This window comes from Oenanthe melanoleuca, chromosome Z, assembly GCF_029582105.1.
Source record: "Oenanthe melanoleuca isolate GR-GAL-2019-014 chromosome Z, OMel1.0, whole genome shotgun sequence".
Taxonomy (NCBI): domain Eukaryota; kingdom Metazoa; phylum Chordata; class Aves; order Passeriformes; family Muscicapidae; genus Oenanthe; species Oenanthe melanoleuca.
Window position 1 is genome coordinate 21,719,328 of NC_079362.1, and position 19,715 is coordinate 21,739,042.

The window sequence follows — 19,715 nt, forward strand, 5'->3', positions numbered from 1 at the left end:
TATGGCAAAATTAAATTTAATCTGGAGTGACATGGAAAGTTCCTGGAGAGATAAAAATTTTTTCCAAATAAACTCCCTGGAGAAAATAAGAAATCGAAAAAGCTTAGTGCACATATATAACTCTCCAGTGTTAGAAAAGAATACCCAAATAAATGTGTATTTCATCTACATACATGTCTTGGTTTGATTTGGGTTTGCCAATTCTAATATATTAAATTTCTTTTAGTGATAGGATTTAGGAGCAAAGACAAGGCAGGGTATATAGACAAAATTTATTAATAACACAGAAAAAATAAGAAATTCGGAGTAAGATTTCCAGATCATTCCCTCCTCCCCCTGCCCCCAACTTCCCTATTTCTTAACCACAACATACAGAGAACACTTCAGTTTTCCACTTAAATAATCATTTCAGTTCACTCTAGAGAGAAAAGAAAATGTTCCTTTTTTTAGTTTAGGCATAGGGGATGTCGTCACTTTCACAATTTGAATCTGCCTGAGGAAAATTTGCAAGTCGTGGAACTTCCTCCCGTCTCACAGTCCCTCCAGAGCTGTGTTATGGGTTATGCCACACACATGGGGTATTTCTTTTAAGGGCAAGCTGTTCAAAGACAGAAATTCTCTTCATCTCTTTTTCCATAAAATGTCTCTGTCCATCTTTCCAGTTTCCAGAAGAGAGAGCCCCATTCCCTTGGGGCAAAAGATCTTTTTCCTCAAGCACTTCAACCCCCCCAATGGAGTTTTCCACAATTTAAAGGAATTTCACTGTAGTCCAGTCCCCCCATAGCCCACAAAAAAAGGTTTTTCAGCCAGCTTATCCATGGCATCTCTTCAATCTCTTCCCACCTGGAAATTCAGCTCCCACTTCACTGACTTCAGTATACTCCCTGCTTTATTCCTCTCATTCAGGGGAGCTCAGGAGATCTGCAGTCTTATCTGAGCACCAGAAGGGTTAAAATTGCACGCAGAAGGTGAACGGAGCCATGCCAGGATTTTTCAGGTCACTCAGGCTGTGTAGGGGAGACTCGGCTGAGCTCTGTTCCAGCTGCATTTCTCCCAAGCTGCGTGGACAGCTGGGGGGCTTCTCCTCCCCTGGCTGCTTCCAAAACGGAGGCAGAAGGCCCCGGCTGAGCTGTGGCCCCGCTGAGGAAACTAAGATCTTATCAAAGGTTTCCCTTTCCCCTGGCCATCAAGGCCCTTAGCTGAAAGACAGGGGAGGCCTCGCTGGCTCCCCCACCCCTGCCCAGCCAGGCCGGGGCTGGGCCAGCTGTTACCTGCTTTCCCGACAGGAGTGAAAACGACCAGATTAACTTTACCAATGTGATTCATGAAAGCGAAATAACTTCTTTTAATTGGTTACCTAGGCTGTCAATTATTAAATCAGCTTTCCAATTGGTTCCTGCAGCTCACAGAGGAAGTTCTCATAGAGGAAACAGGCTGTCTGTGTCTCTGTGCTTTGTGCTCCTCCTCTCAGGTGACTTTTTATGGACAACCAGCAAAATATACACTCACACACACCAAAAAGTTTCTACTTCAGTTTTGGCTTCCAGACTTTTAGCGACAAGTGTTTGCAGTCCAAGTCTCCCCCTTGTGCCCAACATGCAGGACATAAAAATGGTCCATGAGTCAACAAATTCAGTTCTTAGGGTAGCTTTATTTTCTGGTTTTAGTTGTGTTGCTTCTTCTTTAGCACAACCACAGAGAGATGAGGAATGATTATAGATTTGAAGAATCTAATCTGCTTAGCTCTGTGATCTGAGCATAATCACGTTTTAATTTTCCAGAGGAGCTTGTGAAGTCTGTCCAAATTTTGCAACCTGATTTTCAGATTGATATGTGGGTTATTCTCCCTCAGGTTTCATCACTAACACAGAGGCATCCACAGTCTTTATGTACAATTTCTCAGAATGTGTTACAGTACTCATATTTTTCCTGTTATGTCTTTTTATGAAATAAAATATTTCAGCTTTTTTCCTTTGATGGAAAAAGAAGCCCAAAACCACCAAAAAGACAAATCAGAGTCCCATGATGCACTAAGCCTACAAAGCTAAGACTGAAACTAAGAAATTATTGGATAGAATTAGTGATAGATGACAGCACCAATATTCCTCTAGTATATTTAGTTTTTCATTATTTCTTATATTTTGTAATTTTTTTTGCCTTTAGGAGAAAATCCTTTTGTGGCTTCTTCAGTTTATGCAAGAACAAGGGATTTCACTGGATGAAGTTGACCAGGATGGAAATACTGCTGTTCACATAGCTGCTCAACATGGCTATCTAGGATGCATACAGGTAGAGTGATAGCTATAGCAGATACCTCTAAACTTCAAGCTTGAATGACAAAAAAATTATTATGGGAAATCTAAGTGGTTATAGTTATTGATACATTACAATATATCTGAAGGAAGAACTTTAAACCAGTGGGAGTCAGAAAGAAATACTGAAAAGCTCTGGGTTTTTGATTATATACTCGAGTATGCTGTTGTAAGCCTAAACTAGCTTGTATGACAAGATGAAAGCATGATTGTATTGTTTATTTATAAGCAGCTAGTGTATATGTTTTTGTGTTACAAAAGGGCAGCCAGTGCAGATATGAATACTTTTCTTATTATTCTGTTATTTTCCTTCTGTTTCTTTTTCCATTGAGTAGCTGTAGCTCTCCAACTTAGGGGAAGTATAAAAGATAGCTTTGTTGAACAATTTACACCTTGAGTAAACTACCCTTTTCGGAGTGATGCTGATTTCTAACTAATTTTCAGTGAGTCATCTTGGCCACTGAAGACAATATAGTTCTGTTTATAGAGGTGCTAAAAACGGTAATTTGTCCAGCTGAGAAGGCTTACACATCTACAGAACTTATGTGAGCCAGAATAAACCAGTTTGGATACCTCTGTCCAGTACCTGTGTTCAATGCAGACATACCAGAAAAGTAATGGAGTTGAACTGGATGGCTGGCCGTAGAGCCATAAAATCATTGAGGTTGGAAAGGACATCAGAGATCATCACATCTGGCCAAACCAGCACCACCACCATGTTAACCATTAAAGCATATCTCCAAATGTCACTTCCACACTGGTTTTTTTGTCCACTTCCAAATGGACAGATGACTCCACACTTCAGTGGTCAGTCTGTTCCAGTGCTTAACCACCCTCTCTGTGAATTTTCTTTTTCGTAATAGCTCATCTGAATCTCATCTGGGACAACTTAAGGCCACTTCCTCTCATCCTGTTAACTTTTTACCTGGGAGAAGAGGCCAATCCCTACCTGGCTCCAACCTCTTATCAGGCAATTGTAGAGAACAATGTCCCCCCCTCAGTGTCCTTTTCTCTAGGCTAAACAGCCCCACCTCCTCCAACCTCCCAGGGCTTTTACTCCAGACCCTTCCCCACCTCTGCTGCCCTTCACTGGATTTGCTCCAGCCCCTCAATGTCTTTATTGTTGTAAGGGGCCAGTAGCTGAACACAGGACTTGTGTGCCCTCACCAGTGCCAAGCAAAGGGTATGCTCGCTGCCCTGGTCCTGCTGGCCACACTATTGTGGACACAGGCCAGGATGCCCTTGGCCTTCTTGGCCGCCTGGGTACAGCTGGCTCATGTTCAGCTGCTGTCAACCAGCACCTCTAGGTCTTTTTCTGCCCTGCAGCTTTCCAGCAACTCTGCTCCAAGCCTGTTGTGCTGCTTAGGGTGGTCCAAGTGCAGCTGAATGTCCTCTAGTTGGCTAGTGATCCAGCCTGTGCAGGTCCCTGTGCAGAGCTTTCCTGCCCTCCAGCAGATCAACACTCCTGCCCAACTTGGCATGTCTGTGAATTGGCTTGATGAACTTGATCCCTTTGTCTGTGTTGTTGATTACATTAAACAGAACTGGCCCCAGCCCTGAGCCCTGGGGAGCACAACTACTGCCCAGCCACGATCTGGTTGTAAATACACTCACCACCACTCTCAGAGCTCTGCCATCCTGCCAGATTTTCACTCAGTGAGCAGTAAATCCACACCATAGGCAGCCAGATTCTCCAGAAGAATACTGTGGGAAACTGTTTCAAAGGCTTTACTAAAATTACTTCCATAGCCTTTTCCTCATCCACTAGGCAGGTCACTCACTTTGTCCTAGAATGAGATCAGGTTGTTTGAGGAGAAGCTGCCTTTCATAAACCCATGGTGTGGGTGAGATCCCCCAGTTGTCCTGTACTTGTTGCAAGTACAAGAATAGTTGTTGCACTTAGAGGATGGTCAAGATGATCTGCTCTGTGAACTTGCCTGGCACTGAGATCAGGCTGACAGGCCTGTTCTTCCCTGGATCCTTCTTCAAACCCTAGTCATACATGGGTGCCAAGTTTGGCATCGTCCAGTCACTGGCACCTGCCTGGTTGATCAGTGCTTCTGGTAAATCCTTGAAGGTGAAGCAACTTTGTGTTAATTGCAGATGTACCCTCTGTCCATCAAATTTGCTAGATCCGTTAGTCACAGGAGTGCATTACAGTGTTTGTGTTGTCGGCACTTTGAGCAAAAGCTGTTTGGAGAAGAAATAATAATAAAATTATTCCAGGAAATTGCAGAGAGGTATTTGATAAACAAACTAGTCAGAAGAACAGATAAAAGAAAAAATTGCTTCTTGGCAGAAAGGCAAGAAATAAAAATTAAAGTGATTAAGTCAAGTTAGGGAGGAAAACATGTCTAAGAAGGAACAGTAATTCTCGAAGGACTCAGATATGTATCAGTAAACATGTTATTCCTGTTACCACACATGGACCAATCCATGTCACCCTTCAGGCCACTGCAAATACAGAACATTTGTATTAGTCCAATCCTAAAAGAAATACAGAGAGTGAATTTTCACTAGCTAACCTCTTCAGAGAGCTGAGTGTGTTTGTGCACACTGTTATGTTGGATCTACATCTGCAGAGTTATTATTGTTGTTGTTATTATTATTATTATTGCTATTACAGTATTTTTATATATTTGGTCACCAAGAAGACAGAACTCTGTAAAAGCCAGTTTAAGAGTATCACATAATAAAAAAAAGAAAAACAGGTTAAGCTGAATGAATAGTCTTGAAAAGAAGACAGTCAAAGAGAACAGGACCATTTCTGCATTTTCTTACTGAGGGGGCATGTCTTTTTTCTTCAAGATGTGAGGAATGGATCCTGTGGAAACTCATACGAAAATAAAAGAAACAAACCTTCACATCCATTCTGAATCTAGTGGGTTTATTATTGTATTTTAGACAATTGCTCTGATCAGTTGGGAAAAAAAGGATAGAAGAAATGTTTATGATTATGTTAGTGGGGGGCACTGCTGTGGTAGAGGGCGTGCTTAGGGTTGCTATGGAGTGTGTGTTTAGGGTTGCTATCTCAACAGTGCCTCATCAAGATGTGCAGTGCATTTGGACGAGAAATGGGTGTAGATTGTTTTGAACAGAGTGGTGACATCTGCAGGCTGTTTTCATGGATAAAACTAAACAAAGAGACTAGCCCTGCATTCCCTGGGAAGAACAAACCTTAATAAATGGCTTAAAATTCTAAACATTATTTTAGGTAAACATGCAATTCAACAAGTGCTTTTTGTTGAAGTGAGGCCATGAGAAATAAGTCATGAAAATACCTAGTAGTGATAAAAATACACAATGTCAGTAATGTCACTTCACTAACACCTCACAGTCTTAAATGTAGTTGATATTTTGTGATGTGAAACAAAATAAGCTCTGTGCTCAATAAGCTCACAGTCTAATTTAAAATACTGTACAGTGAATAATCTTGTAAGAAGAAAGAAGTGATAAAGGAAACAGGGAAACTATGCACCTTAGTATAAAAAATGAAGAATCACAAGCTGTCAGTGATTCCCTCGTCTGTTTACTCACTGTGTTTATGAGCATATGACTCTCCTATCATGTTTCAAACTATGTGATTACTTTCTGCAAGGTCATAACCCTCCGTTGTTTTCTTTCTTGACAAATTAAGCCAAATCTATTGATATGAGATGCAGTGCAGGACATAACTTTCCTTTCTGTATGGTCTTAGCAGATCAGACAGACCACCCATTCCACTTCTCTGTCAGCAGACGTAGAGGTCTCTGTGTCTGCTGTTTGTGGTCAGCCAAGCCACTCCAACCCTCAGTGGTTTACCAGCTCTGCTTGGATAAGTCAACCAAGAGCTCAGCCATGCAATTCCTCTTCTGCATGTGTATGCATAAAGTTAACGACACTGTAGTTTCTGGCTGTACAGGATCACAAGTTTTCCTAGGGGCTGCTATCAATGTGTATCAAAGCATTGCTCAGAATATTTAGGTTCTGTTTTACCTACTCTAGTAATGCAAATAGCTCCTAACTCTGATTGTCACAAACAGATCATAAAGAGGGAGGGCTTGGTCTCAAATCTTGCTTCAGTTATTGAATGTCTTGAGGTCAGCTGGACAGAACTTTTGCACATAGAATGCTCTTTATTCGAGTCTAGGAATAACTCAAATGTCGTGCTTACAGCCTGGATGGTTCTCCAGGAGCAAGCTGGGGTTCTCTGCTGGCACTGTGAATAACAGAGGCATATACATCAGAGTATAAGATATTATTTTTCTTGAAGACTAAAAGCTGACACATATTTCAGTATGTCTTCAAAAGAAAATAGTGACTAACCAAACAAGTACAAAGCAATGAGACTTTTCTCAGCATTAAAAAGCCACAGTGACCTAACCCCTCCCAAATTTCCAGCTAGATTGATAAAGTCATTGTATAGTTCTTTATCTGCAATAAGAAATTTGTGCCTATCTGACCTAAAGTGTCTGCCCTATCTTTCATATCGAAGCCTTTCTTAGTTAAGGAGTCAGAACACTGAGACTTCCCTATTGAGTGTTTTAAGCATAAGGATTCTGCTGTGGTAGAAAATGGAGAGCTAAACAACAAAAGGAGTCAGCAAATACTGTAGCAAAGACATTACTAAAATGAGATTCTAGGGGTGTGTTGCAATATCTTGCAGTGTGGAGATCCCAAGAGCAGACCTGGTAAGCCATTACAGCTCATCACCACCTGCTATAAACTGGCTATCAATGTGTTTATGCTGCTCTGAACCCAGATGTAATCTAGAACAGATGTCCTATGTCTTCTTTTCTAGATTTGCCATATGTACAGTTGCCACAGTGTTCCGTAATGTATAGATAGGTGCTTCTGCAAAAGTTTATTTATTACGGTGGTGCAGGGGAGAATCAATAGGTGGCTAAACAAAGTCCTCTGTCTCCATTTGGTAGTCCCACTCACTGTATGAATTCTACATTCGATGCTGTATGAATGAACAAAAACCAAATTAATTTAGTAGAATTTCAAGGGGAGAGGAAATATATATATATATATAATATATAAAATGTAGTCTCTTTATAACTCTTCTGAACTGCAGCTTCTCTTCTATGTTACTGTTGCACCTGAGTCAGATTTTGTTGGTATGTGGTTTGAATTCAAAATGCAAGCAGATTTTTCAGAGACTGAATTTTAAAAATTAGTGGCTTAGACTAACATTTTTCAAGCATTTTATTCAGGAGTGCTTTTTGTCCAACTGTGCTGATCAGAAGTCACAGCAGAGATTTGAACTTACATATGTCACTGCTTCCTTTTATGTTTTTACAGACATTGGTTGAATATGGAGCAAATGTCACCATGCAAAACCATGTGGGAGAGAAACCCTCACAAAGTGCTGAGCGACACGGGCACACCATGTGTTCCCGCTACTTAGTAGTTGTGGAGACATGTATGTCACTGGCCTCTCAAGTTGTCAAGCTGACTAAGCAGCTGAAGGAGTAAGTGTGTTTCATTGTTAGCAAGAGACCCTAATTCATCTTCAGTTTATTAGCAGTTTTTATTTTCTTCTTCTTGTATATGACATTTTGAAATCACATTTCTACCTTATTTCTCCACTCTTTCCTGCTGTCAAGTGTTTGTCCCTTCAACTTTAGCAGCTCAATTTTTCAGCTGTTATTTTTGTGGCAGTTTGCTGTGAACATTCATGAAGGGAGTGACAGATGAAAAGGGTATGTATGAAGAAAGCCAGTCCCTTTTCCCTTTGCATATCTTGCAATCACATCATTACAGATCATCATTTCTGTTCATTTAAGCATGCTTTTATATACAGGTTACAGTGCTGGATGTTGATGTTGGGAGGAATAATAGAAATAATAGTTGGAAGGATTTTTTTTTTTTTTTTTTTTTTTTTTTGGTCTTGGAAAGTCAGCGAAACCTACCATGGCTACTCATAAATATCTTCTATTCTATATATCTTCATATGAACTGGTTTTAATATTTTGATATAGGTTTTTATTTACATTCGGTAAAGAGCTCATTATGTTGAATCAAATTATTCTAATTGCTTGCTTTAACTGTAGATTCAGTTACTGTGGTTTAACATGTCAGTATCCTCATAAGACTCTTAGAAACCATCAGCACTGACCTGACATTGTTCCAGCATAGATATGTGATCAAGATGTCAGCTATCACAGTCCATGCAAATGACTTCTGATAACCTCATGTTTCTAGGAGACCATGTCATTTTATGGTGATAAACGTGTACCTAGTTGTATTGGTATAAATATTGGTATACTGGTTATATTGGTATTGGTATAAATTAAATATTATGCTGGCTGGGGAGCTGCAGAGTGGCCTCAGTGAGCGCAAGTGAGGGTTTACCTTTGCTAGATAAAACTCTGCAATAGACCCACTGCAGGGCACAGCTAAGCCCTGTTGGTCATTCTTGTAGCACCTCTGTGAAAACATATCTGAAAAAGAGCAGAAGGTGCCAGAGAGGCAAAGAAAACAGAAGAGTGGCAATCATGGGGAACAGCAAGGCCAGAGGAGCTGGAGGTGCACCAAGGTGGACAAGGCACACCCCCAAGTGGTCCATGTTCTCCCATGGTAGAACAGATACATCCCTCGAAAGGGCTGCAGCCCATGGACAAGCCCAGAGACAGTGATTTCCTGATTGGGATGCAGCCTGTCAAAGACCCACTCTTGGAAACAGAAAAGGATGGGGAAAAAAGGAGCAACAGAGAGGAACTGCCACGCATGAGCCCTGACCTGTGCTGTGTGTTGGCTTACTGAGAAGGCTGGAAGTAACCTGCTGCAATGACAAGAGAGCAGGAGAGGTGTCTTGAATCAAGCCTGGGAATGGTGAAGAGGAGCTAGGTGTGCCAATGAATCTGGGAGAGAAGTTAAGCTTGGAAAAGGGTAGGATAATGTCTGTCCTTCTTTGTTTTCCAGTACCTGAACCAGTATTAAAATATTTATGCTAATTTACAATGAATTAAGTTCCTCATGTTGAATCTTTTTTGTCCATGACAGATACTGGGAAGTGATCTGTCTTTACCTTTATATTTTGTCTTTGCCATATCTTCATGCTTTTACATTTATTCTGTCAAAAATACATACACTGAACTGAGGGTCATTAGAATATTTACCATTTTCATAATTTTACAGCCTGACAATGTTCCCTGGTTATTACAGTGTACCTGGTTGTACTTGGTCCACTTGCTGAAAAATACAATCATCTGACACAAAGGAAAAAAATAAACATAGGGCATTTCCCTAGAAGACAACATTAGCATCTGACCCATATTAATATATAATGAAATATATTTTCCCCATAATTCAGCAGAAAAAAAATGTAAAACCACACACACACCAGGAAGTAGAGGTGGCAGCCACAGAATATCCATATTTCAGTTCTCTTTTGTTCTCATCCAGTACTTGATAAAAGTTTTACCTCTCATACAGAAAAAATGAGTTATTATGTGAGTCAGCAGGCTGCTTACTCCTGCAGAAATAGTCTAGTTGTGACTTTCATGACAAAAGCATTATTAAAATTTTTCCAAGTATCCCCATTGTCTCACAGACTGCATCCACAGGAAGTCATTGAAATTATTCTTATCTGGCTCCTGATGAGTTTCTTTGCTTGTTTCAGCTGGAGTTAAATCTGCTTTCCTTCAGCAGCCTATTTTTCAGGCTTCAGATTAGTTTCAGTAATAGCAGCAGCAGCCTTTTCTCCCTCTCCTACAAAGATATGTCTCTTGTGCAACCCTGTTGCAGTTTACTGAGGCAGTGAAATAATCTATTTTCTGCTTGAAGGAGCAGCTTCTGCATGGCTATTTGGGCTGAAGGCCTCAGGCTACAAGTGGTTTTGATAAATGCAATGGACCATGTTCACAGGGTCAGGAGCCAGAAGGGATGATGGAAAAAGACTCTTGCCCATTTTTGCAGTCCTCATCCTTCTGAAAAATCCAAGGATGCTACAAAGTACCTCTGTGGAGCAGCTTGTTCTCCTTTATCACAGCAGGAGAATTCACTGACTGCAGCACCTCTGAAAATCCTGAAAGCAGGTCTGAAGATCCTGAAGACATTAGACAGCAACAGATGGAAGTCAGATTTGCTGTCTGATTCTTTCAAATGTACATAATGTAGCTGTTATGTAGGAATAACTGCAACCTGGGCAGTTGGGCTGGCTTTCCTGGATTTTCACCAACTACTTCTCCCAGGGTTAATGAGCACTGTTCTAGAGAAAGAAGAGGTATGATTGTGTCCTGGTGGATTACCTGAACAGTCAGTATCAACACTGAGGGCTCTTATATGAGTCCCAGCTTTCCCTCAGCTTCCATAAGCATGAGCTGATCATGCAATCCTCTTTATTTTGAGTGCCTTATTGATGAAATAAAGGAGCACTATTCCCCCAACCACAGGAAGACTGGAATGGTTGATATTCTACAAGAAGAAAAGCAGTGCAGAAATTCTCTTAGACGAGCACTTATCAAGACGTTTATCTTCAATGATTTTAACCCAATGAAGGATGTATTATCTTCCATTCTCTTTTCATGAGTTCTTCCAGTCATCAAGCAACACAGAGAAGTTATTCCAAGCCATCATACTGTTTGGAGCCATTCCCTAACAAAAGGCACAAAATTAAAACTATAACATCACATTTTTCCAATTTTCACATCTGTCAGCTCTTTGAACCAAAGCAGCTCAGTTGACTTATACAGAGGAGCATAGAAGAATATTCAGAGCTAAGTCCCCATTCAGGGGCAAAAGCCTTTGTATTTGAACAATGGAAATTAGTGGAAATGACAAATGTTCCATCAAATCTTCACAAGAGGATTAACTGAGGGTTTTCCTCAAAAGGGAAAAAAACAATGAATTCTTTCCATAGGTAGAAAGTGACCTTCAAAGATCTGCTGTTACTGGCTTCAAAATGCAAGCTTTGCATTTCTTGCCAATTACAGAAGTTTTTTCAATCCAGAATGACTTTCTGAGCTAAACAAAATACTTAGGGCAGTCACAAAATTTTCCCATAGAGACTATACCAAATAATTTGCTTTCATATTACTTCTTGAGGTCTTCACAGGTCTTAGCTATCTTCTCTCACTGCTTTCACCTGCCCAAAAAAATCTGTAGTTGCCAGTGTAGAAAATTCCTACATGCAGTATAACTTTATTTATATTATTTGGGCTTTCCAGTCTGAAGAAACCATCCCAGAATTCATGAGAGTGCTTCCATAGACTTATTTTGCAATGCTGCCTGACAGTGGACCTGCACTTCCAGACTGTAATGTCCTACATTTATGTATGGCAAATCAATTAACAAGTGAGACACCTACTAATTCTTTTGATATGCTATCAAGCCAAAATCTCTGTCAAGGCAAAGATCAAAACAAATCATGAATCAAAAGATGAAAATCACCTAATATTCTCTGTAGTAGGTGTTTTTTGTGTTGTGTGAAAGAAATCCATGATTTTCATGGAATATTTTAGGATTAGCTGTAAATATAACTGATAAAAAAATCTCTCCAGCGGTATGCGCAACTTACTGGGGTTTTTCACTGGGTGGGGTTTTTTGGGGGGTAGAGCATGTTATATAGACATAGTAAGAAACCCAATATAAACTTTGCAATATTAGTCTCTTTTTTACTTAGTTAAGCCATTTTATGATCTACTTTGTAGCATAGTCATTCTCATATTATTAAAAAAAGAAAAAGAAGGAGAAATAAGAAAACATGCCATGAGAGATACTCCTGCAGAGCCCAGTACCTCCGCCTATTGCCTCTTCAGTTACTGAGCCCCCTGATTTCATAGGAGGTATTTGGGGTCTCCAGATGTCTAACTAGACACCAAAGGATCCTTACATGTTATTCACATTGGCTAAGATAAGATCCCCAGGACTTGGCCATCAATTATAATAAAGCAAGTATACCCTCTTACCCCTGAAGCTACAGTGATCTTGTCTCCTGAATCAGTCTGGCTTTAATACTTTGCAGTATTGCAATTCCAAGAAGTTGTGATTTGCTGTTTCCAGTGTTATCTTGGAATACATATGTGCATTTATTTATCTTTAGTGCTGGAAAGATGTGTGTGTGTCTGTGACTTATGCACTAACTAGTTAAACTGTGAAAATGGAGTAAACTTAAAGTCTTTTAACACAATAAATTATTTAACTGGAATGAGAACATTACCTCAAGAAGACATGCCAAAGATCTCCACTGAAGCTAAAGACATAAAAAACTGCTAGCTGCATTATTTAGAAAAAAAAAAAATTGAAGGAATGAAAAAAGGAAAAGAAAACAGATGAATTGCATCACAACCTGAAAGTAATTTCACTGGCTCTTATAGGAGAGTATCTGGGGAGCTGCAATATAAGCTAATGTTGACAGATGGTAGGAGTAATTTTAAAATACTCTAAGGAAGTATGTAGGCCAGAGGAAGGAAGATAGAAAGTAAAAGGAAGAAAGGATCTACATAAAGCATGGCTGTGTTGTAAAATGCAAGGCAGTATGTCGAGATCACACCTTTATTTATATTTCACCTCTCAAACTCACTTTGATATATTAAAAGCATTTGTTTTCTGCCAGCCTTGCAAGTACAACCTGTAGCCTGAAAAGTGATCTGGATTCTTTCTGGCTTCGACATTGCCAGTTGTAAGGACTTCATTTGGAACACAGCTAAATCTTTTGCTGATGGCATGTGAGCTAGGAATGTGTCCAGCTCACTGGTAGAGATCTGCCTTAGTTCTGCATATCCAACAAGGATAAAAGAACTAAAAACATATTGCTTAGACAGAAACAGAAGCAGAGCCTGGGGGAAACAGTTAAAAAGTAATTTCCCCATGGTCATTTGGTCAGGACCAGGGAATAAAAACCTCTAAATCTCTAAGTTTCTAGAATTTTTTAAATAATTCTGTCTGTGCAGTGTTTAGATGCACTGGAAATTACAGATCACTAAACACATGTTTTCTGTGGTGGTCAACAAAAAGGAGTGTTTTGATATAAGAATAGAATGTCTGGACTGTATGGAAGCATGGAAAAGACAACCTTTTTGTCTTGATCTACCATTTTTGTAAAACTGCATGAGGATTTGCAGGTTATAATGCTCAGCTGAGACCTTCCTGGTTCCTACTTCTCATAGGTATGCTGCAGGACAACAGATCTGATTAAAGGTGATAAATTGAAAATGGAGTTTGTACTGTGAATATCACTCTCATATTACTAACAATTTTACGTACTGTTGCAATTTTTTAAGTGCTGCTCTCTAAATTTATTTGAAAAGCAGTCTAGATCACAACACCACACTGAAGTGATAAGCTTGGGTGGGTGTTGCACACGGATAAGGTGGATGCAAAGCCCAGGTAGGACCTTTGGAAAAGTTGTGCCAGAAGCAGATGTGATACAGACATCAAATACCTAACTCCATCCTGCAGCTGAAGTTTGGACCAATCTTTCCAGTGGGCAGAAACTTTTCTCTGAGTTGATTAGCAAATAGAAAGGGAGGAAGCAGTTGCCTGAGCTGTTGCTCAGATCATGAGAGCCATCCACTGAACATAGGAAGTGACTGCTTAATATGTATGCTTTCCATTCTTTTCCATAAACAAGTAAGAAACAAATGACCCTAAGTTTACCATATTTTTGTGTCTGTGAGTCACTAATTTTCAATTCACTGTTACTTATGATCACACACTTGTCCTTATATGAAGTATTACAAATAATCTGACAAGTAAGTATTTCTCCGTTGTTCTTGTGCAGTGATCACAAAATGTCAGCACAGATTCAGACAGAAGTACAAGCTATGTTCTTATTTATAAGTTCTCTATTCAGTATATGAAGTACAGGTGAAGAGGACTTCTTTCTTTAATACAAAGTTGAAAGGGTAGCATCAGTTTTCCTGTAACTTACTTATGCAGTCAGTTTTACAGTTTGAGGTTAACAGTCTTCCATTTTCCTGCAGGCAGACTGTGGAACGTGTGACTTTACAGAACCAGCTCCAGCAGCTTTTAGAAGCCCAGCGGTCAGAGGGCAAGTCACTGCCCACATCCCCAAGGTAAGGTGACTGGAACTGTACTGCAGCCTGATTTGCACATTTTCATAATGTATCAGTTATCAGGAGAAGCTGGGATCTGGCTAAATAGTAGATGTGTTCTGTAAAGCAAATGTGGAGGTGCCTCGTGGACTCGAAGCCAAGCTTCTAGAATTTGACAGTGAATCATGCTGACAAATACTGGAAATTTCTGAGTATAAACTAAATAGTCCTTGCTTCCCAATAGAGAGAAAGCAAATTTTACATGGGAATGTAGTGTATTTTGAATTCGATGAACAGCAGAAGATCCTAGAAACCCTAGGAAAGATGTAAAGTTTGGTGATTTTTTGGTCTATCATACATTACTTTTAGCAGTAAGTTATAAAAAGTTACCATAAAAAACTACTTTCATATTAATAAGGCTCCTTACACTCATTAAATCTTTCACCTGCTGTAGCTTGTATAAAAAGTCAAAACTCTGGAAACTTTATGTATTGTTTACATATTCTGTCAGAAGTCACAGAAAGAAACACAAGTTTCAGACCTTAAAGAGGAAGACAGAGGACTGGATCTATCTGACACTGAGAGATCTGCAAGGAAGCAGATGAAGCAAGCATGACCACTCTGATAGCAAGCTGAAGATGATTTTGAAAGAAGTAAAGTAATGCACATGCAAATATAGTTCAGTTTATCCTTATTTTAAATCTGTTTTTCTCTCTGGAAGCCATATACAGTGCTTCTCCCTGTTTCAGAGTTGTTAGGGAGCTACATACATGTGAAACTGTAAAGCCAGCATACAAGCTGCAGCCATTGACAATCAGAGCTTTGGGTAATCGAGTATGAGCTTGTAGGGTCAGTGACTGCTTGTTGTCAATTCTCACAGAATCCTGAGCATTTTTCTGTATAAGTGCTCTATGGCCCTGAATTTCTTGTATTGGTGTTTCAGACAAGTGCAAACAGCTGCAGTTGTAGATAACAAAGACATTAGGATTGGAGATACATTTTTATAAACATATTTTGTCTAGGAAAGGGCTGCAAACTCCAAACTCCTGCCAAAATAGAAAACCACACTGGAAAAGGGGGTTTTTGCCTTTTTTAGGAATCTTTGTCTTCCCTGTGTGCCAGCTCAACAGGAACAATGAGCTGTATTCCAGCTCATTTGGTTTCTCTGATTTTTGCTGACTGATCTTTCCAAGTGATCTCTCATCCGAGTTCTGGTGTGGACCAGGACTGTTTTACTTTCAGTATCAGATGAGATCAGGTGAAAGCAGATCCCTCATCATTCATTATTCCTGTGAAAGGTTAGGCTTCAACATCATTCTAGTTAAGTGAGAAAGTCTGAAAATTACAGTCTATTTATTTTATTTCATAGTTGGCTGCTACTTTTCCTTCTAGTTGGAACTCACTTGTGAATGTTTTGGTCATCCAGAGAGGCAGTAGCAGATCTAAGAGAACATATCCCTTTTGTTAGGAATGTGCACTGTAGACAAATGCATGTTCTTCAGTGTTTAGGTTTGCCACAGGAAAAAAAAGCATAAAATTAATTGAAAATGAGGTGTTTAGTATAGGTATGTGAATTTTTTACACTGTGAGAACTATGGACTCATCAGAGCAGAGGGTGCTTGCCAGCCTTACAAGAACCTAAATTTTATCACCTTGTCCTTGCTTAGAGGAAAAGTGGTTTCAAGTAAGAACGTGAAGTGTTATTAGCTCTAGCATATGTCACAGGAAAAGAAAAGGTCTCTGCAATTTACATTCTTCACAAATCAGGCATTGTTGAAATTGCTGTTTCCTTCTGTAAAACAGTTGGAGTTCTGAATTTAATTTATTATCCTATTAGCATTAAAATACATTCATGTCACCTTTCTGTTGCTTTTCAGTATTTCATGTCTGAAAAGGTTTTGAGTGCAAATTGCACTGACTTTTTATGAGGTCTTATATGGTTGTTATTATTAATACCAGATGCAGTTTAGATTTATTAAATCATTGCTATGCAGAGAGGTGATACATTCACAGGACTTAGAATAAGCTACTTTTGTATTATGATATGACTTGGCTAGTAGGCATTTGGCCTTGTGAGGTTTTTTTGCATGTCAACTCACACAACCAGGAGTAGTTTCTCTAGAGTTTTCCTCATAAAGTCATATTTAGTGTTTGAATAGCCATTCTAAGTTTTGATTTTAAGGAGGGTCTTTCTTTTGTGAGTGAAAGTGAAGATACTCAAACTCCACATAGAACTGGAAACAGTATTACAGCCTTCTCAATGTAATCTTTGCTGTGGCATCACAGTAATGAATTCCATATGGGTAGTGATGAAAAGGATAAGTAACAATAAAGTGAGACAGACCCACGCATTGGAAATGCCAGTTTCATATTTTAGATATGCCTTAATTCTGCTGTGACATTTCCTCTTTTTCTCTTTAAGCCTGCCATCATCTCCTACTTCTGGCAAGCCCCAGTGGAAGCCATCTGAAGCAGATGAATTGTCTCCACCAAAAAGTAAATTGAACACCCAAGATGGGATTCAGATTCTTGGCAGCTTGGGAACGAGTACATCTAGTCGTGCTCGAGCTAAGATAAAAGATGAAGACTCAGATAAAATCTTGCGCCAGTTGTTGGGGAAGGAAATCTCTGAAAATGTCTGTATGCAGGAAAAGCTGACTTTGGAATTTCAGGATGCTCATGCATCCTCCAAAAACGTGAAGAAGATTTTGCCAGAGAAAAGGGAGCTGAAGTTAGCCCGTCTGAGGCAACTGATGCAGCGGTCTCTCAGTGAGTCTGATACAGATTCAGCTAATTCTGAGGACCACAAGAACACTCCTGTGAAAAGAACTGACAAACCAAGACCTCAGCCTATAGTGGAGAGTGTTGAGAGCACAGAGAGTTTGAACATGATGCTTAAGAAGCACACTTCCACAGCAGGGCGGCGCTTCCCCTTCGGTATCAGGGTCTCCAAGTCTGTGGACGGCCACAGTCCTTCCCCTACTTCGGAGAGCAGCGATCCGGATAATGAGGCCCCGTATCAGTCTGGTACAGTACCTCAGAGCCAGTTTTGTGGAGACAACTCTCCATCCAGCACAGACAGTGCCACTGCCCAGAAGGTTGCCACCAGCCCTAAGAGTGCTCTCAAGTCTCCATCTTCAAAGCGCAGAACCTCTCAAAATTTGAAACTTCGAGTAACTTTTGAGGAGCCTGTGGCGCAGGTGGAACTAGCAGAGTCAGAACTAAATGAGGAGAAGGATAAAGAGCGGAGCAAAGGACTCGTGCGGGCTGCAGCCAGCTCTGGGGAGCATGCAGGGGATCAGCTGAAAAGGCCTTTCGGAGCCTTTCGGTCCATAATGGAGACACTGAGTGGCAACCAAAATAACAACAACAACTGTCAAACAGCAAACCTCATCAAATCCTCCTCAACGCTGCCTTTTACCTCACTAGGAAGGAAGACAACAGAAAGCAAGGGAAATCCAGCAGTTGTCTCAAAAGGAAGAAACAAGCCAGTGAGTACACTGAAAGAAGGAGGGGCCTTTTTTTTCTTGTCTCATTAAGTAGTGCTTAAGTTTGACAGCTTCTTCCTTCTGCCTTTCTATTACAAAATGATGCACGCAAATATTTTATTATATTTGACCTAGAGAAAGCCCATCCACTTTTTTGTTTTGGAAGAATTTTCCAAGGAGTGGGAGTTGTTCCTTATGTATAGAGTCTCTTAGGGCATATGATTCACATATTCTGTGTTGAAATCTTTCCACAGATGTGATTCAAGTGGAAATGATGTTTGGTGTTGCAGTGAGTGACAAAATACACAATGAGAATGCCAGTCTTGAAATCATGGGTTTTCTGAGGACTAAATAGCTGAAGGTCTAGCTCTGTCCTGTCCTAGAAAGACTGATGAGGCCAACAGAATAAGAAAAATAACAAGGGAAAATTGGCAGAAATGGTCCATCCTGCTTCTGTGGGAGTTACAGCCAATCCTAGACATTGAAGGTGTCAGCAGCAAGTCTTCTTTGACCTCCTTCTCATATCACAAAATCTTCTTGTGTCAGAGCACATGGTAGGCCTGTCACAAAATATCCTGGATTCAGATCTTACCATCTCCACACTGAACAGAGTGCCTTTTCTGGGAACTCAAGGGAAAGAGGGGTGTGTGCAGTTAAAAGGCTGGTTGTCTTGTTTAAAAGAAAGGAGAAAATACTTGGAACAAATGCATCTTCCAAGATTTTAGGTCATAGGTTGGACTTGTTGATGTCAAAGGTCTTTTCCAACCTAGTTGATTCTGTGATTTTGTACTGAATAGAAGAGACAGATGTAGGAAATACTGTGGATGCAGTATGTCTGTGGAGTGAAGTGTGAGCATCTGGAGATACAATAGAGGTGAGAGGGAATGGTAGTTGATTTAATCCTCTGTGGAAGACAGGGAAGGAACTGCAGATGGAAAGACATGAGGTGAAAGAATAATTGCAAGAAGAAAAAAAAAGTAGGCCAATAGGAGGAGGAGTAGCAGTAGTGAATTATATACTGTAAAAAAGTATGACAAGGTAATGGGAGAAAAATACAGGAAAATCTTAGGCAAAGAGGAGGCAAAAGAAAGAGTGGAAAGAGAGAACTGGGAAATAGTGGGAAGTCCAGATTAGATTAGACCTGTAGTTCTATAGCAAACTGAAATTAAATGAAACTGAATGAAAAATTCAAACGAGACCTAAAAGCCTAAATTGCAGTGGGACTGCATTTTTAAAGATTACTCAGAATCACAATATGAACTATTGATTTGAGCCTTTAAAGACGTGCACCATCCAGTTGAACAGACAATCTAAGAAAGAAATATTTTTATAACACAATGGCTTTTTTTTTTTTTTATTTGATGGATGGTTCAGATTTCATAGTGACAGGGAAGAAGACAGTCTGTCTTCAAAGATGATCTGACAGGTTGCAAGACCATGAGCAGTTTTTGTAGTTCCCTAAGAAATTTTGAAGGATTGTATGACATAATTCTAACAGTGTTGATGTTGCAATGTGAAATGCTTGTTCTGTGAAAAGGCCGTGTTTGCATGTCACTGCTGCCATCATCACAACTGTGGAAAGAATAAATTTTCATACCAACCCAAAGGACCATAGCATGTATCTCTGTATCTCAAAGAGGTGACAGATTCAGGCAGAAAAAGAAATCTGTTAAAATGTTACTGTGGCTATCTGACTGCATGTTTTATTAGATTTCATGTTATGCATGTGGGAAGCTCTGTGCATGCTCTTAATTGATACGATGTTGTACTTTCTTAGGATCCTTACTTCAGCTACACCAGTCTTTCTTCTAGCACGTTGAATGAAGAACTGTGTAACTGTGCTTGGTATGTGCTTATGCATGACAATGTTTAACATCTCTATTGCCTTCTTTTCTCAAATTGTATGTGTTTGTTAACGTTGTAACTGAAGC

At 39.9% G+C, this 19,715-nt stretch overlaps 1 protein-coding gene across 2 annotated transcripts in view; it reads left to right on the forward strand.

Annotated features, from left to right (window-relative positions):
* SNCAIP (synuclein alpha interacting protein) overlaps window positions 1–19,715 on the forward strand; it is an 89,340-nt gene that overhangs the window by 64,983 nt on the left and 4,642 nt on the right. Inside the window, exons 7-11 of one of the 2 annotated variants that reach the window (XM_056514346.1) lie at window positions 2,164–2,289; window positions 7,599–7,768; window positions 14,225–14,317; window positions 16,719–17,787; window positions 19,562–19,629. In XM_056514346.1, coding sequence (XP_056370321.1) covers window positions 2,164–2,289; window positions 7,599–7,768; window positions 14,225–14,317; window positions 16,719–17,787; window positions 19,562–19,629 — 1,526 coding nt within the window. The remainder of the gene's footprint in view (window positions 1–2,163; window positions 2,290–7,598; window positions 7,769–14,224; window positions 14,318–16,718; window positions 17,788–19,561; window positions 19,630–19,715) is intronic. The other variant, XM_056514347.1, reaches the window with a different exon arrangement.